Raw genomic sequence first — 26,633 nt, 5'->3', positions numbered from 1 at the left:
AAAATTGTTGAACTCAATATTCAGTCCGGAAGGCTGTCAAGTGCCTACTACTTTCCTCTACGTTGGAAAGACCAAACGCAGACTGGGTGACTACTTTGTAGAACACCTTCGGTCTGTTCGCAAGCATGACCCAGACCTCCCTGTCACTTGCCATTTCAACACTCCACCCTGCTCTCATGCCCACATGTCCATCCTTGGCCTGCTGCAATGTTCCAGTGAAGCTCAACGCAAACTGGAGGAACAGCACCTCATCTTCCGAATCAGTGACTGTGTCCTGTGTCATCTGCGCATCTCATGATGAAGCTGAGATACCAGCTGGGTGAAAAGGCTGAAAGATAATGTGGAAAGAAAATCCACCCCTCAAGGGTGCTTGAGTGCACCTAGAAACCAAGGAAGAGTGATGTGGTAGTCGTTGTGAGGGCGATAGTAAACACTGGAGACTTTTCGAAGTATGCTTCCTTTGTTCAAGAGGGCTTGGTGGATAAACCACGTGGCTACGGAATAGTCTGATGTCACGTGAAATTCTTCAATCCTAATTCAAGATGAAATTTGGAAGTGTTAAGAAATGTGTGTTAATCAGGGAAAATAGCTCCAATTTGTCAAAGGCAAGCCATGTTTGACAGATGTGAAAGAAAGATAACGATTTGAATTTCTTTAGTGTCTTCCATGCTATTAGGCTGTCCCAAAGATTTTCACAGCCAATGAAGCACTCTTTGAAGTGTCATCACTTGTACCGTAGGAACTGTGGCAGCCAATTTGCACATGTCAAGATCCCACTGAGAGATAAATGATTAATTAATGTCCTCTAGTGATCTTTTTGAGAAATAAGATCAGAGAATAAAAGCAAAGCACCCATGATATGAAAACCAAATTTAGAACCGAGGCCAGCCAAAAGGATTCTCTTTATACTTTGTGTGATCAGCAGGTTGTCAGGTGTGGTTAACTGAGGTTGAGCTACTGGATAAATAGCCAGTTGCCATAAGGGGAAGATACTAAATTTGTGCCCTGAAAGGATGAGATCAAGTAGCTTAAGGGCATTTTTCATTTGAGCTTGTTTTGTCTGTGTTGTGTTCCTGAAAAATAAAAATCCATTAAATTAAGCATTTCCTCTGGGCCTGATGTGCATATCAGAACTGCAGTTTTACTGCAATTCATTTGCTTGCAACGAATTATCTTATTGACAATGGTCTTCTTGTATACTGCTTATAACTGATCTCCCAGCAGTGGGCCATTGAAGACAATATATTGTTTGAAAGCTATTGCCCAGTAAAGTATAAAATCCTTAGAGGGCTTGACAGAGTAGGTATGGAAAGGCTATTTTTCCCCTGCCTCGAGAGTAAAAACTGGGAGTCATTGTCTTGGGATAAGGCGTCAACCACTTGGGACTGAAATGAGAAGAAACCTCTTTATTGAGCATGATGATGAATCTTTGGAATTCTCTATCCCAAAGGGCTGAGGCTGTTCAGTCATTGAGTATATTTACAGCTGATATAGATTTTTGCAATCTATCAAAGGGAATGAAAGGATATGGGGATGAGGGGAAAGTGGAAATAGTGTAGAAATTTAGCTGTGACCTTATCAAATGGTGGAACATACTTGAGGGGCTATATAGTCTACCCCAGCTCATTCTACTGTTGGTAACCACCATGCTGGTGATAGAATTAGCACGTGTCTGGTAAATCAGCAGCCACATCTTGGACCTTTTCTCAAGTGTGTGAGCAATGTTTAAAACATTCTCATTTTTCTCTAATTTACCATAGGTACCATATATCTAGTCTTTTTGAAAATAATCGACATTTCTCTCACCTTTCAACACTTGAAAGGGAGATGGCCTTTCGCACTGAGATGGTAAGCATTTGAATTGTATTACAGCACTAACAGTGATGAGCCCCTGAGGCTCCAGTATAGCCAGCCTACCTGATTTCACCTAGCCAGTTAAGCCTGCTAAATGGCAGCCAAGTGTTATGTCACCAATAGCTAGTGTTTTGAATTAGAAATTATCAACTGACACAATTTCTAATCCTTCTTGATCTGCAGCTTTCACTCTGCTAATTTGTACTCAATTTCTGTAATAGGAACTGCTTTGCTAGCCCCAGAACCCCCTTCATTTTCCAGGCTACAGATGCAGGTGAATTGTGCTCATTGTGAAAGCGTGAGCTTATTAAAAATAATTTTACATTCCTGAAGAAGGTAGCATTTTGAAGGAGATTAGAAGATTCATGTGATCTGATGTTATATGTTATAGTTACAAAGCCGGGGGGGCTGCTGATCATAGGTGACTTCACCTACATTTCTGCTTTTCCTTTCCCCTAACTGCATCTACCCACAACAGTGGGACTGCATTAGGTACCCATGACCTCTACCATCTAGAAGGACAAGGACAGCAGATAGATGGGAACACCACCACCTGGAAGTTCCCCTCCAAGCCCCTCGCCATCCTGACTTGTAAACATATAGCCATTCCATCACTGTCGCTGGGTCAAAATCCTGGAACTCCCTCCCTAACAGCACTGTGGGTGTACCTACACCACATGGACTACAGCAGTTCAAGAAGGCAGCTCACCACTACCTTCTCAAGGGGCAATTAGGAATGGGCAATAAATGCTGGCCTAGGCAGCGATGCCCACATCCCATGAACAAATGTAAGAGAAAAGAATCTATGCACTATGTGCAACCCTATTGTGAATCCAGTTGGTTACTGCTCTCCATGCTGGAACTCCATGTTCTCTTCCCCTCTCGCCTCTTTATAGTCCAATAAAATGGAAGTAGTTTGCTCCAGTATTACATACCAGTTAAAATAAGGCAATCTGGCAAAGACCAGGAATGGAACTGAGCCACTGGGAGCTTGCTATTGGTATTTCTAATCATCAACTGGTTATAATGCTGTTGAAATTGATTTCCATTCCCACCTGATGCCATGGAGGAATGTGATAAAGAACATAAACTGGGGAAGATTAACATATAAGAGACATGGGTGAAGCTGGAAATGTTTAGGAACAATCTGTGTGGGCAATGGTAGAAGAACCGAGAGCAGGAAAATCCGGCTGGATGTGTTATGATGTGGAACTTGCAGATAGACCATAAAGAGCAAACGTCTGTTGCAGCTGGACAGAGGTGATAGCACAGATGTTGATGGTGGTTTGTAGGGATGTGTTAAGTAAGGTATGCCATGCCTATCTAACCTTCCTGTGCAAAGGCCATCCATTATCAGTTGATTAGTAATGAAATCTGTTCATATTGGAAAGCAAAACCAAATAAAATTGTGATTTAAAAAATAAAATCAGATTGACATTTTATAATCCTTCAACTTCTAAAACAGAAGCTGCAATGCAGAAAGGGAGAGCCACTGAACAGCACTGTCAGGAAATTATTACTGAATCGGAACTGTTGTATTTTAACAGGAAGAGTCTTTCCATAGGATTATGATGGAATGAGCTGGAAAACAGTATGTGCTGTTGGCATTTCAGGATTGTTTGTGGAAAAGTCTGCCTTCGTCATATAATGCTTCTAAATATTTTTTCTGGTTTTAGGGCTTGTATTATTCTTTCTTTAAGACCATCATTGAAGCACCTTCATACTGTGAAGGTTTACGTTACATAATGAACGATCGCCTGACTGAATATCCTTTGGTTATCAACACCCTGAAGCGCTTCAATCTCTATCCAGAGGTAGGTTAATCTGCTGGATTCTCTATTTGACATCTGGCTTCAAACCAGGGCCAGCATCACTTTGAGCTCCTCTTTGTTTAGCAGGATAAGGATTTAAATAGGCAAAGTGACAACTAAATGGTGAGGAAATTCAGGTATTCTTTAACATTCTCCTGTGCTGTCCTCTTTCCTTGCTCTCCTCAGCCCCACCAGCTCCACTCTGCACAAACTCCAACTCATTGAGAACTCCACTTGTGTTATGCCTTGTCTACCCATCGCCCTTGTCCTTTGATCTTCACAGACTGCAGTATCAAGCTAGCTCAGATCCTGGAGATGGTGCAAACCCATGACATTCTGACTGAGCTGAGATTGCAACAAATTGTCATACATTTCATTGTGATTGGGTAAAAGAAATATTGTAGATATGTTGCTGACAGCAGTGTTACTGGTTCATTAGCAATTTATTATTGTATGTTTAAAAGCAAATGTCAGAATTCTATTTAATGCCTTGGTAGCATCATAATCAGGGCTTTATTAGTTAAAGGTCTATTATCAAAGATGTTATTTCCAGATGTGCTTTATATGGTAACAGTATGAGGTGCAATGTTTAGTTTAAAATTGCTACTTGTATGATGGGGAAACCTGACCTCTTCTCTGGATAGGTAGTACTTGGCAGCTGGTATCGCATTTACATCACTGTTGCAGACTTCCTTGGCATTTCAACTAAAATGTGCTGGCGTGTGGACCGAGGGAAGGGCTTCAGTCCCGTGGAGAGTTGTGAAGGCAAGTTCTTAATTTTTTGGCAACTTTTTATTCCCTGTTTTTTTAATATTTGTGCAGCGAGTGAACCTAAAAGTGTTTAATTTTGTTTGACAGGAATGGGAGACCCTGCCTACTTTTATGTAACATTTGTTTTTATTTTAAATGGGCTCATGATGTCACTGTTTTTCCTCTACGGGACGTACTTGAGGTAAGAGAATTTTGCAGTGATATTAGCAAATGAACATGATAGCTTGGAGGTGGAATTGAAATGTTGTTTCTCTGCTGGAGCTCAATATTCACACTGCAAGATTAGTGTTGGAGCAGATCATTTAGTAATAAATCAATAACTAGGGAGCGTATTGGGCCAGTGACTGAATTCAAGATAGGTTTTTGTTGTCCCTGTGAAAGCTTTGTAGAAATTCTTATTTGTAAATAACTGTAGGCATTTAAGGCACAGTGAAATACATTTATTGCCTTTTGTAAATTGTGTTTTGGAGGTTGCATTAGTTTGATTCTTGGTGAAGTCACATATCTCTGTAATATGAGTTAATACAGTGAGTCTCAAATCTGATGGCTACAGATTTGTGCATAATTGGTTTTGTTACCTGCTGTGAAATGTGTTTGAATCATGACTAGTGTTCCTGTCCTTCTGTCCTCGATCAAATTCCTCCTGTTACTCCAAGATCATTACAAGTGTAAAACAACCCAAGACTCTTGTTTATTTTTTCTGGACAGATGCCTCCTTGGATCCCCCTCACTGATTCACTTTCCACTCTTGCCTCAACACCAAAAAAGCTTGTGGATCCCTTTCTCAAAGACTGCATCTCTCTTACATGTTGCCCCTTTCCCACCCTCCTGTTGGGAACGTCCTTACTACAGCTCCCCTTTTTATTTTACTACTTCTCCCTCCTTCCACATCCACTTGAAGCTTATTTCTCTTATGAGACCCATTTCTTGTTCATTGACCCTCTCACCAACCAACTCATAATTACTCAACTATTTTTCAAGGCTCCACTGTTTGCTGGTATTGTTAATGGCTTCCTCTCTTTAGCCATTATTCCACTTTCTTTCAAAACTTCCATGATCATAGCCTCCTCAAAAACTTTACTTTTAAACCCCTACCAGCATGCATTCACCAATTTTCCCTCCTTGTCTAAGTCTCTTGAACATGTCTCTTCAGTCTGCTCTTTCACTCTGACCCAGTATTGAGAATCTCCTAATCATATACTCCATGATTGTGACACTTATATTCAATTCATTTTGCCAGGGCCAGTTCTTTGAAGGAGCTATTCAATTAGCCCCATCGCCCTGCAAATCTTTCCTTCTGAAGCACTTATCAGATTCCTTTTTGCGAATTGTTATTGAATCTGTTTCCAGGCAGTGCATTCCAGATCATTGTAACTCGCTGTGTAAAAGTTGCTTCCTCATCTCCCTTTTTTTAACCAATTATCCTGAAGAGGAAAGGAATTGGACTAGAAAACGTTAATCCTGTGTCATCATCACCAGTTAAATGAGGATTTACTGTTTAGTAGTCCAGTGAGAAGCTAAACCATGTAAATCAGAGTGTCCCATCTTGGATATCTGGTTTGTGCTGAGTTAGCTGACGGTGACTAGCTAAAGGAGAAGGTAAGGAACGCTGCAATTGGTCTCAGTTACCTGAATTAGGGAGGAGGAAATCGGCCATGCGTTCCTGTTCTATACACTGACCCCTCTTGGAGGGTGTTTGCAGCATTTGGACTTGGCTGTGTTTCTCTGTACCACTGAATATTCTGCCTATCCTCAACCACCATGCGTTTCCACATTGTAGGAGTCGCTACATTTCGGAAGGACTTTGTGCTTACAAAGGGGCATCCTGAGGCTATGAATGATTCAATACAAATGCAAGATACAAGCGGACAGTTATGGAACTCTACCTTAGCAAAGGTTGCGATAGAAGGAGAGAAGAATAAATGTATTCTTTTACTTGCTATGCATTAACATCTCCAAGTTTTGTAAATTTGGTAGGGTCTTCAGTAAGTGCACTAAATGGCACAATTCTAATACTGACCAATTTGCTCAGTTTGTATACTGAATTTTATATGCTCATAATGGCAAGAGCCTCTCTTGTTCATGCACTTTGAATGTCACAGGTTTTAATCGACAAAATACAAAATTCCTGCAGATTTGTAATGCAGATGTATTTCACCTTCCTAATGTGTTCAGTAAGAAAAATTTACGAACGGAATTTAAAATTTTGAGACCTCTCAAAAACTGTAAGGAACCAATAAAGCTATTTTATTTACAAAAGGCTTTCACCATTGTTTCACACAATGCAGTCAAAAGTAAAACTAGGATATTTTAAAAGACAAATAGTGCCTAGTAGTCACAGAGCTTGAAAGGAAGCTATTCGGCTCATCATGCCTCTGCCAGGTCTTTGAAAGAGCTATCCAATTGGTCCCACTCCCTCTGTCTGCTCTTTCCCCATCAGCCTGCAGGATTCTCCTTTTCAAATACTTATCCAATTCCCCATACTATTGAATCTGCTTCCCTTTCAGGCAGCACATTCCAGATCACAGTTTTAACAATAATTCGCATTTCCTTTTTGATACTTAAAGCGATTCAAATGGAGTGAAAACTTATGTTTTCTCAGGTTATTTTATTTTCAAGAGAGTTTAGCCCATGAACTGTTGAGTAATTTGCTGAGCTGGGGAGGGAAAGCCAGCAGGATTTTTATCACCTGCTGAGAGTTAACTCCTTTTCAATGACTCCGGAGCCGGATCTTGTCCTGCTACTTCCTGTACTGCTGATCTACTTCTCAGATTGGGTTTGCTGCTTGCACTTTATAGATTTTTAATATCCTGATACAGTAGTATGTTTATTGCAACTCTCCCGTGTATTTAAAAAGGAAGATTATCAGCCAGAGGAGAGGCAACACCATTGGAGCTCCCCTTCAATCCAGTGCATCTGGTACGTGAAATGATAGTTAACAAATATAATATTGAAAATTAACACTGTGATGGAAACTATTACAAAATTTAATGATGTGTCATTTGATAGTACCTTTCCTCTACTCGTACTCCGGCCCCCCCACCCACAGTAAAGGAGGAATTGACAGACCATAATCCATTTTCTTGCATCAGTAATGGATTGAGCAGAATGTATAGACTTTAACTTTATGAACAGAATCATCCATTTGTGATGAGACATAAGTATTTGTTGCACAAAAAATGTGTGTTTGGAAAGGCCCATGGTGACTTAGTACAACATAACATGTGAACACTACAACTAGTTCATGTTCACATTATGCCTTAAGCAGCACTTCAGTTGCAGAGATTATCTCTGCTCTACCTTTAACTAATAAAAAGAATAGTTTTGAGGCATCCCAAAGCACTTTACAGTCAGCGAAGCATTTTTCTGTTGTAATGTGGAAAATGCAGCAGCCAGTTTGCACACAGCAAGCTCCCACAAACAGCAATATGTGGTAGGTGGTCAAATAATTTGTTTTTGGTGGTGTTGGCTGATGGTTAAATATTGGCCTGGACACTAGAGGATTTCTTCAAATAATGCCATGTGACCTTTTGTAGCGACCTGAACAAGAGGATGACTGCTTGAAGTGTTGGTGTGGACTGTAGGAATGTTTAGGTCCAGGCTGACGTGTGGGTTAGAGGAGATGAGATTCAGTTTCTTAAGGAAGTTAATCAGTGCAAAGTGTAAGCATTTCTTTGCAAGGTGAATGAAGGGAAAACGGTACAAAAATAGGAGCACATAGTTTTTCTTGAATGGGGTTTATGTTTTAGTCCTGGTGAATCTAGTGATGAGTTTCTTTTGACATAAATGCTGTAATGAACCTGTTACTGGGTTTAAGTTGTGTGCAGTGATTTAAGGTGGAGTGAATTGAATTCTTTCTTGGTTGGCTAACTGCGAGTGATGATGTGCTAACTCCACAAGAGGGCACTCCTGTTGGACAAATCCAGCATCAGAACATCTGAAATGTATAATTGCTCTTTTGATCATTGCGTTTTTAGAATGAATTGAAAGAAGCTTTTTAAGCTGGATGTGGTGTTTTGTGCACTCCGGATCGAAAGCTCCGTGGTGTACTGTATTTTTGTGCTTAAAGTATTAATATTCTATTCATAAAGTTAAAGCCTATACACTCTGCACAATTCATTACTGATTTAAAAGGACGGATTATGGCCTGGCAACCACACTTTTTTGTTGGGGGGTGGGGTGGGGGGGTGTGTGGAAGGATAGACACTAATAATTTTGTAACGAATGGTGTACCACTGAACGCTAGGGCCTCAACTCTGGGATTAAGGGACCAAAGGTATGGTTGCTAAATTTGCTGATGACACAAAGATAAGTAGGAAGGTAAGTTGTGAAGAGACATGAGGCTGAAAAGGATATCGGTAGGTTAGGTGAGTGGGCTAAGATCTGGCAAATGGAGTATAATGTTGGAAAATGTAAAATTGTCCATTTTGGCAGGAAGAACAGAAAGGAAGCATATTACCTAAATGGTGAGAGATTGCAGAGCTCTGAGATGCAGAGGGATCTTGGTGTCTTAGTGCATGAATTGCAAAAGGTTAGAATGCAGGTACAGCAAGTAATTAGGAAAGCAAGTAGAATGTTATCATTCATTGCGAGGGGAATTGAAATGCAAAATTAGAGAGGTGGTGCTTCAGTTATACTGGACATTGGTGAGACCACATCTGGAGTACTGCGTACAGTGTTGGTCTCCATTGTTTTTATTCATTCATGGGATGTGGGCTTCACTGGCTGGGCCAGCATTTATTGTCCATCCCTAGTTGCCCCTGAGAAGGTGGTGGTGAGCTGTCTTCTTGAACCTCTGCAGTCCATGTAGAATAGGTATACCCACAGTGCTGTTAGGAAGGGAGTTCCAGGATTTTGACCCAGCGACAGTGAAAGAACGGTGATATATTTCCAAGTCAGGATGGTGAGTGACTTGGAGGGGAACTTCCAGGTGATGGTGTTCCCATCTATCTGCTGCCCTTGTCCTACTAGATGGTAGTGGATGTGGGTTTGGAAGGTGCTGTCGAAGGAGCCTTGGTGAATTCCTGCAGTGCATCTTGTAGATGGTACACACTGCTGCTACTGTGCGTCGGTGGTGGAGGGAGTGAATGTTTGTGGGTGTGGTGCCAATCAAGCAGGCTGCTTTGTCCTGGACAGTGTCAAGCTTCTTGAGTGTTATGGGAGCTGCACTCATCCAAGCAAGTGGGGAATATTCCATCACACTCCTGACTTGTGCCTTGTAGGTGGTGGACAGGCTTTGGGGAGTCAGAAAGTGAGTTACTCTTCGCAGGATTCTTAGCCTCTGACCTGCTCTTATAGCCAAAGTATTTATATGGCTAGTCCAGTTCAGTTTCTGGTCAATGGTAACCCACCCACCCCCAGGATGTTGATAGTGGGAGATTCAGTGATGGTAATGCCATTGAACATCAAGGGGCAATGGTTAGATTCTCTCTTGTTGGAGATAGCCATTGCCTGGCACTTGTGCAGCACGAATGTTACTTGCCGTTTGTCAGCCCAAGCCTGGATATTGTCCAGGTCTTGCTGCATTTGGACATGGACTGCTTCAGTATCTGAGGAGTCATGAATGGTACTGAACATTGTGCAATCATCAGTGAACATCCCCACTGCTGACCTTATGATGGAAGGAAGGTCATTGATGAAGCAGCTGATGATGGTTGGACCTAGGACACTACCCTGAGGAACTCCTGCAGTGATGTCCTGGAGCTGAGATGACTGACCTCCAACAACCACAACCATCTTCCTTTGTGCTCGGTATGACTCCAACCAGCAGTGGGTTTTCCCCCTGATTCCCATTGACTCCAGTTTTGCTCGGGCTCCTTGATGCCACACTCGGCCCAATGCTGCCTTGATGTGAAGGGCAGTCACTCTCACCTCACCTCGGGAGTTCAGCTCTTTTGTCCATGTTTGAACCAAGGCTGTAATGAGGTCAAGAGCTGAGTGGCCCTGGAAGAACCCAAACTGGGTGTCAGTGAGCAGTTTATTGCTAAGCAAGTGTCGCTTGATAGCACTGTTGATGACCCCTTCCATTACTTTACTGATGATGGAGAGAGTAGACTAATGGGGTGGTAATTGGCCGGGTTGGATTTGTCCTGCTTTTTGTGTACAGGACTTACTTTGGCAATTTTCCACATTGCTGGATCGAAGGATGAAACAGTTCAGAGAAGGTTTACTAAGCTAAAACCTGGAATTTGCAGGTTGTCTTATGAGGAAAGGTTGGACAGGCTAGGCTTGTATTGCTGGAGTTTAGAAGAGTATGGGGTGACTTGATTAAAACATATAAGATCCTGAGGGATCTTGACAGGGTGGATGTGGAGAGGATGTTTCCTCTTATGGGAGAATCTAGAACTAGGGGTCACTTTAAAAATAAGGGGTCGCCCATTTAAGACAGAGATGAGAGATTTTTTTCTGAGGTTTATTACTTTGAAACACTTCCCCAAAAGGCGGTGGAGGCAGACTCTGAATGTTTTTAAGGCAGAGATAGATTCTTGGTAAGCAAGGGGGTGAAAGGTTATCAGAGCTGGGCAAGGACGTGAAGTTGAGGTTAAAATCAGATTAGCCATGATGTTTTTGAATGACAGAGTTAGCTCTAATTGTCCAAGTGGCCTACTCCTCTTAATTCATGTGTTTCTATGTTAATTTTCAATATTATCTTTGTGAACTGCCATTTCATGCATCAAATGCACTGGATTGAAGGATGCTCCAATGGTGTTGCCTCCTCTCCTACTGGTGATCTTCCAGAGGTTTCTTTTTAAATACGTTGAAAGTTACAATAAATAAATATACTAAAAGTCCTAAAAGCAGCGTCTTGGCTCTGTGCTGAGAGATATTGTCTCTTGCCTGACAGGAGAGAAAGTGTTGGGATGGTTGAACAGCAAGTCCCAGCACACACTGTGAATGGCTAGTCATGTTGAAAATAAAATATAGTGCGTTGATGCATTTCTATGCATGTGATGGCTGGCATTAGACTGAGAAGGGAGCAAACCTTGAGCTGAATACCTGCGGTTTTGCTGAATCACTTTATTCAGATGACAAAAAAGAAGAACAACGTATGTTTATATAATATACTCATGTCTTCTGGATGCCCCAAAGTATTTTGCACCGGTGAATTGTGGTATAGCTACTATAGGAAAACACAACAGACATCTTGTGCACAACCATGTCTCCCAAATAGCAAATAAATGAATTGCCATTTGCTCTGCTGTTGACAGTAACTGAATCTTGTCTGCCTGCTTAATGTGGATACAAAGGACAAGGGAGAACTCCCCAGTGTCCTGGCTAACACTTACTGCTTAACCAGAGAGAACACAGAGAACATTCCATCTTCTGGGGAAAAGCATATCTGAGGCCATCAATATAAGATAGTCACCAAGAAATCCAATCGGGAATTCAGAAGAAACTTCTTTACCCAGAGAGTGGTGAGAATGTGGAACTTGCTCCCACAGGGAGTGGTTGAAACGAACACTATAGATACATTTAAGGAGAAACTAGATAAGCATACGAGGGAAAAGGGTTGCAATGATAAATTTAGATGAGGAAAGAAGGGAGGAGGCTGGAGTGGAGCATAAATACTGCATGAACTGGTTGGGCTGAATGGCCTGTCTCTGTGCCCTATATCCTATGTAATCCTCTTAAAACCAATATTAGCACTGTAGAGTATCGTGGTTATGATTCCCATTTCTGTTTATGGGACCATCCTGTGCACAAATTGCCTGTTATGATTGGGTACCAAGTGACCACATTACAAAAGATGAGAAAAAGATCTAGCAAAGGATGAGGCTGAGGAACATCGCTTCACAGTGCTGTTTGCACCGTATTGAAGAGGAGCTTCATTATGACAATTAATACTTATAAACCCATGAAACCTTAAAAGAAATTGGTTGCTCAGAGTGGAGAAGTTAAGTTGTAACTGCCATTGTCTTCTTTTCCAGTGGGAGCAGGTTTGGTGGAGTCATCACTGTTGTTTGCTTTTTTTTTAACCACGGTGAGGTAAGTGTATAAATTACTTTTTTCAAATTCCTTAAAGTTTTCCACCTTTATTTCAGCATCACTTTTGAGGTCTCCTGTATTTAAACATTTTCCTTTAGACTATGGAATATAAGGATGTTGTCCAGCTGTTGCATTAGGCTAACATGGGCTGCTTCATTATTGGAAGAACTGTGCCTCAAACCAAACGCTGGGCTCATTGGGGAGCAGTTTCACTCATGACTTTATGGTGGTTGTCAATAAGGCTTTAACTTTTCCAAAATATATAGCCTGTGCCCTCAACTCTGCACTTTTCTATTCCCAGCCCCTCCACCTTCTCTGTCCTGTTTAAATAAAACTGGCTGCTTGTGTTCCATTGTCAATATGAAACTTTACGTCTTCAAACCAAGGCTCTGCTAAGAACTGTTGAAGCTCATTACATGCGTAGCTGGTGAATTTTGATTATTGAACATTGCTGAAACCAAAGCATTTTAAACAAAATATCTGAACCTCTGTGCCAAGATAGAGCAGATTCAGATAAAGTAAATATGTTTTTATATCTACCTTCACTCTTAGAGTGGCCTAATGTACCTCATTGGTACAGAAAATGTACAAATTTTACTTCTACTGTCACATCAGTGGTTAAAATTACCATAAGCAAATGAGTCTCTTAAACATACAGTAGCTGATAAACTGATTCAAGAGTCTCTTAAATGTGCACTAGTGGGTATGATTCAAAAAAAATGAAACATTTGTGTAATAAAACAGAAAATTCTGGAAAAACTCAGGTCTGGCAGCATCTGTGGAGAGAGAAACAAAGTTAACGTTTAGAGTCCGTATGACTCTCCTTCAGAGCTCTCACAGACTCAGAACGTTAACTCTGTTTCTCTCTCCACAGATGCTGCCGGACCTGCTGAGCTTTTCCAGCATTTTCTGTTTTTATTTCAGATTTCCAGCATCCGCAGTATTTTGCTATCATCTAAGTATTTGTGTACTTTTTTATATTTCCATTAATACCAGGATTGAAATCTTAATTTTAGACCAGAAGGTGAAACAAATGCTTTAAACTTTGAGAGAAATATGCAGTCAGTATATGACCTTAATGTCTGTTCTCTACCCACCCAGATCTGCAGTTTATTTTTATGGCCACGTATTCCTGATACAGGAATACTCAACCCATTTACCACATCTAAAATGTTAATAAAATTCCTGACTGAACGTGGATCATCTGTTTAAAATATGTCGATTAATTTTATTATCCATTCTAAACTCAGCATCTGGAAGCAATTGAGTTGTTAATTGCAATTTTGTAATTCCCTTATCCATCCCTGCATGCTGATTTCCTCAAATGGAATGCAGGATATTCCAGCCCTCTGACATGACCAGTGCTGCTGCTCTTTGATCAATCTGCCAAGGACCACACTTAGAGCAGAAATTTTGATCTATTTTCCTGAGCTATTGTGTGTCCCCCCCCACCCCCACCACCCGCACTCGCAGCTCCCCAAAGCTTCTTACTGGGGAATGGTACCTTATCAAAGAAGCCTTTGTTCACATGTGAGCCTTAACAATAAATGTCAGGCTATTTGACCACGAACAGAACCAAACAATCCTGCTCCTGTCCTCAGCTAATAGCCACAGGTACCACAAAGAAGTGAGGAAATAGTGATGTGACTCTTCCCGGAGCTAAGTTGGTTCATTGCATTTGTCTATTTTTTTCCATTTGGTGACTTCTATTGCATTAATTTACCATGCTGAGCATTCTGTGAAATAAATCATCTAAGCACAAGGATATTTAGCAACCGGAGAAAGTTGAAATAAAAGCAGCAAGTGCTGGAAATATAGGTCTGATAGAATCTGTGGGGAGAGAAACAAAGTTAATGGTTCAATTCTGATGGAAGGTCAGTGACCTGAAATAGTAATTCTGTCTCCATAGATGCTTCCTGACCTGCTGAGTATTTCCAGTATTTTCTATTTTTATTTTAACATCCACAGTATTTTGCTTTTGTAGGAGAATGTTAAACTTGCTTTAAATTAGTTAGCTAAGTTCTAGGGCAGTAGCCAGTATGTGCATGTGAGCGGACACACAGTTAGGTGATCATTGTTTTGCATGTAAAAGACGACAAAAGAGTTTTAAAGCCTGGCTAAGCCTTTGGATATAAAGCTTGGGAAGTAATGGGCAGGACCACGGAGTCATATCAAGCTTCCTGACCTGTAAGGTGGTTGAGGGCCACGCAGTAATTGGGCCAGGGTTTAGTTCCCAGTTGAGAAGCAGTGGTTTCCTGGGATTGGTCAATAATGTGCAGTGGCTGATGCAGGGCTGTTCAATAGTTGTTGAAAATGGAGGCCTGTGAGTGGTTCATGACCTGGCACAATCCTGGCATTTAAACAAAGAAAATAAAGAAATTTCATTTGAAATTTAACCCATCTGAAGGAGGGTCATATAGACTCGAAACATTAATTCTGTTTCTCTCTCCACAGATGCTGTCAGACCTGCTGGGTTTTTCCAACATTTTCTGCTTTTATTTCATTTACTAGTGCCTGTCACCTCCATATATCTTGAAGCATGTTAGCAGCCAGTGTTTTGCATTCGTAATTATTTTTTACACACACCAGCATTCTATAAACATCAAAAACCAAGTTATTCTGTATTTCATGGTGGTAATTGAAGGCTAAATGTTGTTTGGGATACCAGGGAATTCTCCTCTTTCATATGGTGCCATTGAATCTCTGATCTGAGAGGGCAGACGGTACTTCTATTCAATATCTCCTCTGAAATACCGCACCAACAAAAATTAACCACTCCCTTGGTACTGTGCTGAAGTCTTGGCCTAAATGATCTGTTGTGGGGCTTGAAACCACAACCTCTGCCTCTTGGGGGAAAGCATTGTCGCTCAGCCAAAGGTGCAATCAAATGAACAGATGAGGGTGATGGTGAGGTTAGATTGAGCTCAGCTCCAATATCCCAGGCTGCCAGTGTGCTGAACCTTGGTTCATCTCTGAATCATGACCATTTGTCTTAAGTGCTGAAAGGCACCCAGCACCCATGGAACACTGTTACCCCCAACAACTTCAGGACAGGAGAGAAGAGAAACTGGTGAGGAACAAGAAAAAATGCAGCAGGATAAAAAGGAGACAAATACAATCTGACTGCAGTAATGGTGCTGCATTTTAAAAAATTGGTCCTTTTGATACTTTTGCCTAATATCTTCCCATGACATTTTGACTGGTCACAGAATAGTTGGATATTTTCCCAAAGCCTTTCCATTGGTCAGGGTGTTACTAATATCAACTGGAACATCAGGCAGGGTATCTGGGGGGGAATGCTACTGGGCATTGAGGTTATTGTTCCCATCTGCATGGGATGCAGCAAGTAGTTCATTTGGTGACAGGGAAATACTTAAGTAATGTATTGGATTTTAATTTACTGAGAAACTCTATGCTGAGCAGCTGTGCTTTCATTTTAGTGCACAAGAGTCATGTGGACCCCTCCTCTCCGTGAGAGCTTCTCCTACCCATTCCTAATCTTGCAGATGCTGCTCTTAACTCGCATACTAAGGTACTAACCCACATCTTCCTGTTTGAAAATTCCTTGTTACGCTAAGTGCATGTGCAGTCACAATTAATGTCTACGTTAAAACATTTTACATGTATTTTCCTTTCAATAGAAGAGTCTCTGTGGAAAAGAAGACCTTGGCTGCATTTTGTATTGCAACTATCCTCTTCCTGCTTCCATGGCAGTTTGCACAGTTTGTGCTACTTACACAGGTAAGGGATGTTGATGGAAATACTGAAAAGTGTGAGATTGCCTTTTCAACATTAAAAGAAACAGTTTAACTCTTTAGACTGAAAGTAACTGACAAATAGACAAACATGAACATTTCTGATGCACAGTGTCATCTCTGTTTTCATACAGAAACATTAACTGAAAATATAAATGCTAAGCACGTTTGGTTTTTATGCTAATGTTTGATGTTTTGAATTTTAAGATCTTGATCTTCCTAACTACATAAAATCCTACATCGAAAACTTCAGACAGTAATTTTGTTTTGCGACTGTATAAGTGTTTTGGGCCAAATGACCAGACCAGTGCATTGCAAACTTGCTCCTGCTTTAATAAGATGTCATTGTGCAGACCTGATGTTTTGCTGAGTGTAGAATAGTTTTTAATGTCTGTACTTGATGCTATGCAGAGACATGTAAGCAAAGGGTCCCATCTGTCACTTGTAGACCTACAATTTATATCATTAACCTATTCCCAATTGGCCTGGAAACAGATTTATGAAGCGCACAATCTGTTTTTGTATAGTGTTGTATTTAATAATTAATTCAAATTGATGTACCATGTTGAGGAGTTTAGAGTACATAAGTGACTATGGTACTCTGTCTGGTGAAACTATCACAGCTCAGGTATTCCCCCAGGGTGCTGCTCCCGAATAGTTTATTGCTCAGGGCACTATTTCTCATATGTTACTTGTACTGTGCTAATGTCACCGCTTTATTTCTTTTTGCAGCCTGGTTTATCAGTCAGGCAGGCACAAGGACTAAGGAATGATGAGGTGATGGGGTTGGGGCTGGTGGGGGATCCTTTGCCACCTGATGAGCCTGTCACGAACTTGACCCAGTTTGAAGGACTGCACTGAGATTTGGGAGTCCCTGGGAAGAGCTGCTTCATTGTCCTTCCAGTGTCCATCTTTCTGTATTACAGGGAAATGTTGAGATATTGGAGAGCATTTTTGTGTTTTTTTTTTCTCACCTGTTCTCATTCTTTTGGCATTGCTCTGACACACTCTGTATTCTAACTCTCACTTACGGTCACTCTTGCTTATTATCCCTGTCACTCTTGTCTCTCTCACTTTCTATTTGTTGTTTTTCACTCATTAGCCACACTGACTCATTATTCCGCTCACTATTTATTACTTGTATTTTGACCACTTCCAAATTCAGTTAGTTTCTTCGGTACTCACCCCTATTCTGTTTGCCTCTTTTGTGTTGTGTATTTTAAGGAGGGGGAGAACAGGCAGATTGTGATAAGGGAACAGGAGACTCCCTAGATGTTTCGGGAGGGTGTGCATGCCTGGGATCTGAACCGTGAGCTTTCTTGACATCAATCCAATTTGGACTGGGTGCTGTCCGCTTGTGGGGTGGATGGATGAGAGATTAATACTGTGTCTTTTTCTTTGTATGATGTGGTGTGAACAATTGTCATGGCAGCTAAATAGAATTTACTTGGCCATTATTGTAATATTTGCAGGATTTGATTGGTTGAACAAAAAATGGTATGTGATTTGATTGGTTGAAGTTTTGGAATGTGATTGGCTGAATACTGGTTGCTGGTTCTGCAATCTGTTTGTGTAGAGGGGTTGTGCTAAACTGTAACACAAAGAACACTGACCTATGACATTCGTAGTTGGTGTTTCTCTGTCCCTTAATGGCAGCATGTTCCCTGTGTTTTGTCAGCTTTTATGAGGCCAATTCCACCATGATGTCCCGATGGAATTTAAGCATTCATACATTAAATAAATTGAAATTTTTCTTGTTAATATTTAATTGGCCTGAAATTGTATTTCAGTTAACCAAATTGGTTAATGAGTGATTCAATACAATTCAGTTGTTTGAAGTTTGAAGTAAGTAAAATGCGTCCATTTGAATAACTCCTCTGTAACAGTCTGGTTTTCCTTACATGATATCTGTGTGGGGATTTGTTAGTAGCCCTCCTTTATTCTGATTCAGAGTTGCTTCTTTCTGTTAAGCCATTGTACTCAAAGTCTTTTTTCCTCTTTTAGGTTGCGTCACTCTTTGTAACATATGTTTTTGGCTATATTGATGCCCACAAGCTGCTGAACATCCTTTATGCTCACATGGTAAAATGATCTATGTTCCTCACTTTGAGTCACTGCTGCATAAGTGAAAATTTATGTTAATACAGATATTAAATGAGGATTTGTGTTTACAATAGCCACAGCTGCTACATTAATACAGGTCCATTTAGCTAAACAGAAATTTGATTATAGAAAAGGCCTTTTCTGTCATCCTTTCTTAAAATCTCCATAATTAAAAAAAAACTATTAATCCATTATTTGCTTTCTCTGCTCTAGGTGAATTAGTTCTAGTATTTCAAGTTTCTGCTTATAACTATTGTTCCTTATTCCGGAAAGAAGGGTAGTAGTGAGCTGTCTGCATTAAGTCCTGGGACCCCAGTACTCTGGCACTAGGTAATTTCTCTTGCTGCTAGAAGGGAAAATCTTTGTTTTTATTTTTATTTTTCACTGCACTGTGAAGGAAATAGTTGACTCTTGAAACTGACTTGCTAGAGAAGTTAAGGATAGTTTTCGATTTTAAAAAGAGGCTTATAAATTTTGCAAAAATAGTAGTAAGCCTGCGGACTGGAAACCTTTAAAAGCAACATAGTGCAAGCAGAATGTTCAAATCAAAGGAAAAAATAGAACGTGAGAGTAAACTACTCAGCAGGTTTTACAGAAGGGAAATTGTGTTTGACCAATCTATTAGTTTTTTGAGGATGTAACAAGTAGGGTAAATAATGGGAACCAGTAGATGTAGGATACCTGGATTTCCAAAAGGCATTCTATAAGGTATCACGCATGAAGTTAATACGCAGATAAGGGCTCATGGAGTTGCAGATCATAAATATATTAGCACAGTTGGAGAATTGGTTAGTGGACAGGAAACAGAATGGGATGAGTGAGGTATTTTCAAGTTTGCAGGCTACAACGAATGGAGTGCTACAAGGATCAGTGATGTGGTCTCAGCTGTTTACAATCTATATTAGTGATTTACACAGATACCACGAGTATTGTATTTAAGTCTACTGATGGTACAAAGTTTGGTGGGACTGTTAGCTGTGAGGGGGACAGAGGGGCTGCAAAGAGATATGGGCAAGTTAAGTGAATAAGTGAGCAACAAGTTGGCAGATAGAATAGAACATGAGGAAGGGAGAAGTTATTCACTTCGGTAAGAAAAAAATAGAATATTTTTTTAAAAGGAGTGAAATATGTTGATGTTCAGAGAGACTTGGGTGTATTCATACAAAGAACACAAGTTAGCATGCAGGTATAGCAAGCAGTTAGGCAAAGGGCATGTTGGTCTTTATTGCAAGGGGGTTGTACAGGGATAAATAAGCCTTGCTACAATTGTACAAGGCTTTGTGAGACCACATCTGGAATACTGTGTGCAGTTTCAGTCTCCATGTTTAATAAAGGTTATACTTGCTTTGGAGGTGGTACAGCGAAGGGTCACTTGATTGGTTCCTAGGATGAGATGGTTGTCCCATGATGAGAGGCTGAGTAAATTAGGCCTATACTCTCAAGTTTAGAAGAATGAGAAGTGATCTCATGGAAACATACATGGTGCTGAAGAGGCTTGACATGATAAAACACTAAGATGTTGTTTTCCCTGGCCGGTGAATCTAGAACACTGGGGATAAGTGATGGCTACAAGAGCGCAAAATATTTTGTTGATTGTAAGCTGGCACAGAAACATCTGATGTAACTTTCTGTGTAGTTATAATATTCTGTTTTCCTGCAGTGAATAGCCATCACCGTTTTTTATTAAATTTACTAAGATGGTGCTGCACTCTGGTGAAATGGGATTTTACCTGCAATGAATTTCCAAATATGACAATAAAATTTGAATTGACTGAGACGAGGAAAAATTTCTTCACCAGGTTGTGAATCATTTGAATTCTCTACCCCAGAGGGTTGTTGATTCTCCATCATTGAATATATTTAAGACTGAGAAAGATGGATTTTAGCTCTTGGGGAATTGAAGGATATGGGGCTTGGGTGGAAAAGTGGAATTAAAATGGAGGAGCAGCCATGATTGTATTGAATTGAATGGCACAGCAGGCTCAAGGAGATAAAGTCTACTCCTACTATTTCTTATGTTCTTCTCCTGCATCTCTGCTTCTAGTATTGGTTTCAGTGAGAAGGGTCTACAGAAACCATCATATTGTAAATGTTGAGAGTGGTCTTCTTGGCTTTCACTCATAAGTTTGGATAGAACGAACTACAGGCAAAAAAATCCATTTGTCCCTTTTTTTTGCAATAATAAAATAGTTAAATTAAAAATACTTCTGAAGCTTTTAGTTTTGCTTGAATGAATAGCTTGTAATTGCAATGGACCTTTTATAATAGATTAATTAATGAAAGAACTAGGATTAGAAAAAATATCTGACGTACAGCTGGGTTCAGACAAGAAACAGGTAAGGAAGATTAGAGTTAACAGGGTCAAGAAATCTAACATTAAGAGCCTTGCATAGTTTCTGAGTATGCTGACTTGAATCATCAGCACCAGTCTGCTTTCTGTTGTTTGAATTCATGAACACATCTAAAGTTTGTGTAAAACCGAAATTCTGCAGATGCTGGAAATCTGAAATAAATAGAAATTGTTAGGAATACTCAGCAGGTCAGGCCGCATCTGTGGAGAGAGAAATAGAGTTAACATTTCACGTTGATAACATTTCATCAAAAAATTCTACAGCCTGTCTTAAAAGGGACTGGATCCTTATGATGCTAAACAACAGAAGTTGTATTATACACGGGGCATTTAATTGCCCCTTGGGTCAAACCTAAAGATGTGAAAGTAGCTGTGGGGATTGCAAGGTTATGGTTTCTGTGGCATGCTGAGTCTGGTCAGATTTAGGATTTAGGGATTGGGTGGTGTCGAGGAGCAGATCGCCCTGCAGAGAATAGAATTTGGGGAGCCTGTGCTATATGTTCAGTGTGTAAATTTCTGTTGGTCCCCCAGTATTTTACTCCAGTTGAAGGTTTGTCTCTAGTTTTATTTTCCATTCTTCCTTTCTTTCCTGTACATACAGACCTTCCTGCTAGGCTTTCTGTGGAGTCTGCCAACAATTAGTTGTGTGGTGGCTGTGCATGTGTGTGAAGGTGTTTTCTGGGTTGAGGAAGTCTTTGCTGGTAGTTGGGGGAGAGGGTGAGGGATTACACTGTTCAACCTTTTTATTTTTACCTTTGACTCTTTCCACAGATATCCCTGCTGGTTTGTTTTATATTAATGTTTGGAAATGCCATGCTGTTAAGCTCCTATTATGCTTCATCTCTGGCAATCATTTGGGTAAGTGGATTCTGCCTAGTGCAGCTTTAATCTTTATTCAGCACATGCAAGCGGTCTCTCTTTTTTTTCTCTCCAATTCATTCTCTCTCTCTTGCCTCTTTCTCTCACGCTCTGGCTTCCTGCCTCATTCTCTGTGAACAGGCTCTAGCTATCTAATGTACTGTGCTGCGGTAGTGTCAAAACCTTGCTCTCTTTTTCCCTGGGATGGAGTGGAAAACCCCTTGTCACACTCAAAATAACACCTTCAGGACATGGATTCATTCCAGTTTTGCACTTCACAGTAACTCTGACCTCAGCTCCCCAGCATTCTGCTTTGTTAGGGCCCATATAGGGATGTACACCCTGCCCGCCCCTCTTGTATCCATGCCAGACCTTGCCTCATTTTCCCCCCCCTTTTCTAGATAGCGAGTGCCTACACAGCATGTGAACTAACATAGCTCTTAGTACTAGCTTGAAGATGGTGTGTCACCCACAGTGTGGAGTGCAGTTCTCCACACAGCAAACCTGGAAGTGCTTGTGAGATGTAGTAGTGGGCATCCATGCACCCATCATGGGAGACAATGGACTGCGCCCTGCATGTCACTTCTGGATTGTGGATGTAACCCAATCCAAACAAGTGATGTTTGGACCCACTGAAATCAAGGAATATCAGGGGCTGTTATATTAGCAGAAAATGCTGGAAATGCTCAGCAAGTCAGGCAGCATCTGCGGAGAGGGAAACAGAGTTAATGTTTCCAGTCGATGATCCTTCATCCAAACTCATTTTGGGCGGATCAGTTGGCTGAATCTCCCTCAAATCCAAGCTTGCAGCCTGGTGGAGAAAGTAGAGTAGTAACAGTGACCCAAACCATCAAGGCCACACACAGGCCAGTCCTTCACCCAGCACAATCCGAGAATAAAAAACAAATCCCTTCATCCTTTAAACTCCCGTCACTGTGGAGGAAAGCAGTCTGTAAACCCTCGTATCGTGAATTCAAAATGTACAGTAGCTTCAAAACAATTCATGTAACCTCTTTAAAAATGCAATACCATATCAGTGATTTGGTTAGTCGCATAGAATTATAGAATAGCACAGCACAGAAGGAGGCTATTTGTCCCATCGAGTCTGTGCCTACATCTGTGACAGAAGTGACCTGGTCTCTGTAGGGTAGGGCTTTGATTCACAGAAAAGCAGGGTTTTGGAGCCAGTTTTCAGCCAATCCCAAGGCAAGTATTTGTTTTGTACTGGGCCCTCATGCCTCCATTGTGGAGGGCGGCTGAAGGTGAATTAATTTTTAAATGTAGAGAAAAAGGTGCAAAAAGTGGGTAACTTCCAATTGGACCTTATGGGGAAGTTTTACTTAAAATAAAGCAAGCTGATGAGTAAATGTTCATGGGACAGGACACAGCTTCCCAGAAAGAAGGACTTGATCAAGCAGTAAAGAATGGCTGGGTGACTTGAGGCTTTAAAGCATGCAGGTAGGAAAAGGAAAGCAAAACTGAAGGAGATGAGGACCCAAATTTTACAGTAGTAATGATGGTGAAATCATTGGTGTTTGTCATCATTACTCCTGTGATGCTGACAGCAGTCTCAGGAGAGCGCTTGTACAGGCAAGTGTGGAAATTCAGAAGTTGCCACTAGTGATTCTGTGCTTCCCCATAGTGTGTGTTGAAACACCCACTGACTGCAATCAGTTAGAAATCACTGAATTGACCAAAAACTTGTCTTTTTATGCTGTTAATGTCACTGTAAAAACCATTGAAAATGTTACACAAATGTAATTGAATTTTAGTGGTGTACCAAGTTCATACTACTGAAAAGCCCCTCCTGGCTCTAAGACTATATTTGAGTGTCAAATTAAACATTTTTTTAAGTTTGATATTTCAGCCTTTCTTTAAGGTTAGTGTCGAGTGCTGTCATTTTGCAGCTGACTGTGAAATCTGGGTCATGAAGAGTTTGACAGTTTGAGGTTGCTGGAAAAGAATCATTTAGCAGCAGGAGACAACAAAGTATGAATATGTTGAATTTTACGTGATTTATAATCCTACCTGCACAGAAATAAAATGCTATCTGGTATTCCGTTGCTAATAGCCTGCGATAATCATTGATAAGGATTTATTTTTTTCTTTCCCCTCAGGGATTGGTCACTTTTAGATCACATATTTCGGCATATTGGCCGCAAGGTGTTGCTTATTCATGGGTAAGTTGGATTTTCTACAGGCATACACGTAATGCAATCTTTTAAAATGAATTTACCTGAAGCAACAGAATGTGAAATATCTCAAGCTGTGACTTCAGAATGTAAAAATATGGGTTTGCTTATGTTTGAAATTAGTTTGAAATTAGCACTATCCTGTAAGGTAGACAGCAGCTTAGTTAAAATATGTCAGTGGCAATTGGACCTTGACTGTTTAAACTGAGCCAGTGATGCTGGGACATTGACTTTGTTTATTTCCAATTTGGTGAGTGCTGTCATATCACTGAAACAAATGTTAGACAATTACAGTGAAACCTGTACAAGTGGACACACACAAAATCAGACACCTATTGATAGATTCAAATAACTTGCATGGTAGAATTTGCAAGAATTACTCTGAATCCATGGGCTCTCTAAAATTATGAATTGTGACAGCCATCAATGCACCAAGCCCCTTTATAATTGCTCCTTAAGGGATGAGAGGTTGGAGGTTAGTGCAGCTGCCACCTTGTTGAGACGCTCTCTTTCATGTCTGATTAGTTTCCTGAGAAAGGATGCCAGAATTGCGAGGTTCCTTTTGTTCCTGTGTCAGGCAGTAAAACTGAGGTGACGCTATGCAGTTAAATGGTGTATTCATGGGAGGAATGCAAGAATCGTTTATATTCCATGCATGACTCTTGTGGGATGATTGGGTGCAAGGATGTAGTAAAGGGACTTTTCCAGGTGAAGGCAGGGGATGTCAAGGGCATCATGCAATCTCAGGCATACCTGATAATCTATTAAAGCTACTTAATACAGTGTAAGGAACATGTCAGTGTAACTGGTAGGAGGTATAATACAGTGCTTTTTTGGCAATTGTTGGTATCTTGGCTGATGTACTACAGTTGTGAGGAACCCAGTTTTGGAAAATTTAAAGGACATTGAATTTTGGACCTCCTTCCTCCTGAATTATTTTGCAATATTAATTTGAGGCTGTGAATATGCCATTCTTCAAGAAACCACAGGTCAAGATAGATGTCCAGTGTGGAACACCTGGAGAGGGAAAAGATAATTTGTATACCTAAGTCAACAAAACACTGCTATTGCCAGGTTAAAGATTCTTGCTCATAGGTCAAACACACCTGGCCTAAGAGAAGTATTCTCTGAACGGCTTGATCTTTAAAACTCTCAGTCAGATTGAGTGTGTGGATATGCCTTAGAAGCAGACTGCAAGAAAAAGACACTCTCTTTTCCTCTGTCTGCTCCATCCTTGTGTTAAAGGACTGAACTTTCCCAGAATTGCACTAAATGCAGTAGATGGTGGGTAAAATGGAGTCATCAAGGACAATTTCACCAAAAAATCAGCTTGAAAGAGCTTCTTGATCTATTGTGACCAGAATTCTATTAGATCAACGGTGTTAAGATCTCCTCAAATTTTATCCTTTTGAAAGAAATGTTCCCACCCTTCAGCCTCTGCAGGGGACTGTTTGTTTTGCCCTGTTTTGTGTTAATGTCTGAGTGTATTAGAGTTTGAATTTTTTTTTTAAAGGGGAAAGTTGTTATACTTCTAAATTACAGCTTGTATGTTAACCAGTTTATCAACTTGTCTAAAAAGTAGTTTGTTTTATAGATCAATTTTTTTCTTGTTTACTGAAAGAAGCCTGGTTCGAGTTATTTTTATGCTGGGAATAAGTGTCAAAGGGTACTTAGTGTACAAAATTATGAGGGGAACAGATAGTGGACAGGATAAAATTGTTTCCCTTGGAGGAGAATTCTAGAACCAGGGAACATAGATTCAAGATAAGTGGCAGAAGGTGTAGGGGGACATGAGGAAGAACTTTTTTACGCAGAGGGTTGTGGGCGTCTGGAATTCACTGTCCAAGTTGGTGGTAGAGGCAGAAACTCTAAACTCTTTTAAAAAGTACCTGGATCTGTACCTAAAGTGCTGTAAGCTGCTGGGCTATGGGCTGGGTGCAGGAAGGTGGGATTAGAAAAGGCACTTTGGTGTCCTCAGGATGGCATGGACAAGATGGGCCGAATGGCCTCCTTCTGTGCTGTAACTTTTCCATGGTAACAATTGGCCAATTTTGTGGGTGAATTAAACATTTAAATATTATTACAACCTGAGGAGAAATGGAGAAGTATAAATAACTGCGCACTCCTCCCATCACGGTCCATAACATAAGATTGGGGTCTGTCACAGGATTTGAACCACGGATAACAAGTGATTGGATGCAGATTAATGATAATTGTTAAAGTATAAAAAGACAAACACCAGGTTTCTGATTCATTGGTAACTGACATGGCTTTGAAGTTGCTATGACTTTTTTAAAGATGGAAGGTTTATCCTGACTGGTTTACAAAAAGTACCCAAGGTTAAGCTAAGGGAATTGGCAGATGAGTTTGAAGTTAGAATTAACCGAAGAGGTGAGAAAAGCAGGCATAGTTGAGCTAATAGCACAGCGTTTGAAATTGGAAGGGATACAAGAGAGACCACATTCTCCAGGGGGCGAGTAATTGAGTTATCTAGGATTCAGTTGCAAATGAGGCAACTAGAACACAAAAAAGAAATGGAGAAACTTAAACTTCAGCAGGAAAGAGCAGAAACAAAGTGAACATTTCAGCAGCTGGAGCTGGAATTTCAGGGAAGGAAAAGGAGCGAGAAAGGGAATGCCAGCTTAAAAGACTGGAATTTAAAACACAGGCATCAGATGTTGGGGAATGTTTTATGGGCAGAAGAACATATCCCAACCCAGAGTCCAGTGGGGAGATGTTAAAATTTGTACATGCCCTTTCAAAGTTTGGGGAAAGGGGTGTAGAGGCATTCTTCGTTTCGTTTGAGAAGGTAGCTAAGCAAATGAAGTGGCCAAAAGGAAACTGGACATTGCTCCAACAAAGTAGATTAGTGGGCAGAGCTCATGAGGTTTATGCATCACTGTCAGAAGAGGCATCGATGGATTACGATGCAGTAAGGAAGTTTATTCTTAGT

At 40.6% G+C, this 26,633-nt stretch overlaps 1 protein-coding gene across 3 annotated transcripts in view; it reads left to right on the top strand.

Annotated features, from left to right (window-relative positions):
* Positions 1-26,633, top strand: part of dpy19l1l (dpy-19-like 1, like (H. sapiens)) — a 76,742-nt gene that overhangs the window by 4,748 nt on the left and 45,361 nt on the right. For all 3 annotated transcript variants that reach the window (XM_041189103.1, XM_041189100.1, XM_041189102.1), the window contains exons 3-12: positions 1,761-1,848; positions 3,531-3,668; positions 4,310-4,430; positions 4,524-4,617; positions 12,365-12,422; positions 15,863-15,954; positions 16,064-16,163; positions 18,182-18,259; positions 21,402-21,488; positions 23,606-23,668. In XM_041189103.1, the coding sequence (XP_041045037.1) occupies positions 1,761-1,848; positions 3,531-3,668; positions 4,310-4,430; positions 4,524-4,617; positions 12,365-12,422; positions 15,863-15,954; positions 16,064-16,163; positions 18,182-18,259; positions 21,402-21,488; positions 23,606-23,668 (919 nt within the window). The remainder of the gene's footprint in view (positions 1-1,760; positions 1,849-3,530; positions 3,669-4,309; positions 4,431-4,523; positions 4,618-12,364; positions 12,423-15,862; positions 15,955-16,063; positions 16,164-18,181; positions 18,260-21,401; positions 21,489-23,605; positions 23,669-26,633) is intronic.

Source organism: Carcharodon carcharias, chromosome 6 (genome assembly GCF_017639515.1).
Source record: "Carcharodon carcharias isolate sCarCar2 chromosome 6, sCarCar2.pri, whole genome shotgun sequence".
In the NCBI taxonomy this organism is placed as follows: domain Eukaryota; kingdom Metazoa; phylum Chordata; class Chondrichthyes; order Lamniformes; family Lamnidae; genus Carcharodon; species Carcharodon carcharias.
Note: the sequence above shows the minus strand (reverse complement) of the source record. Positions and strands in the feature narration are given on the sequence as shown.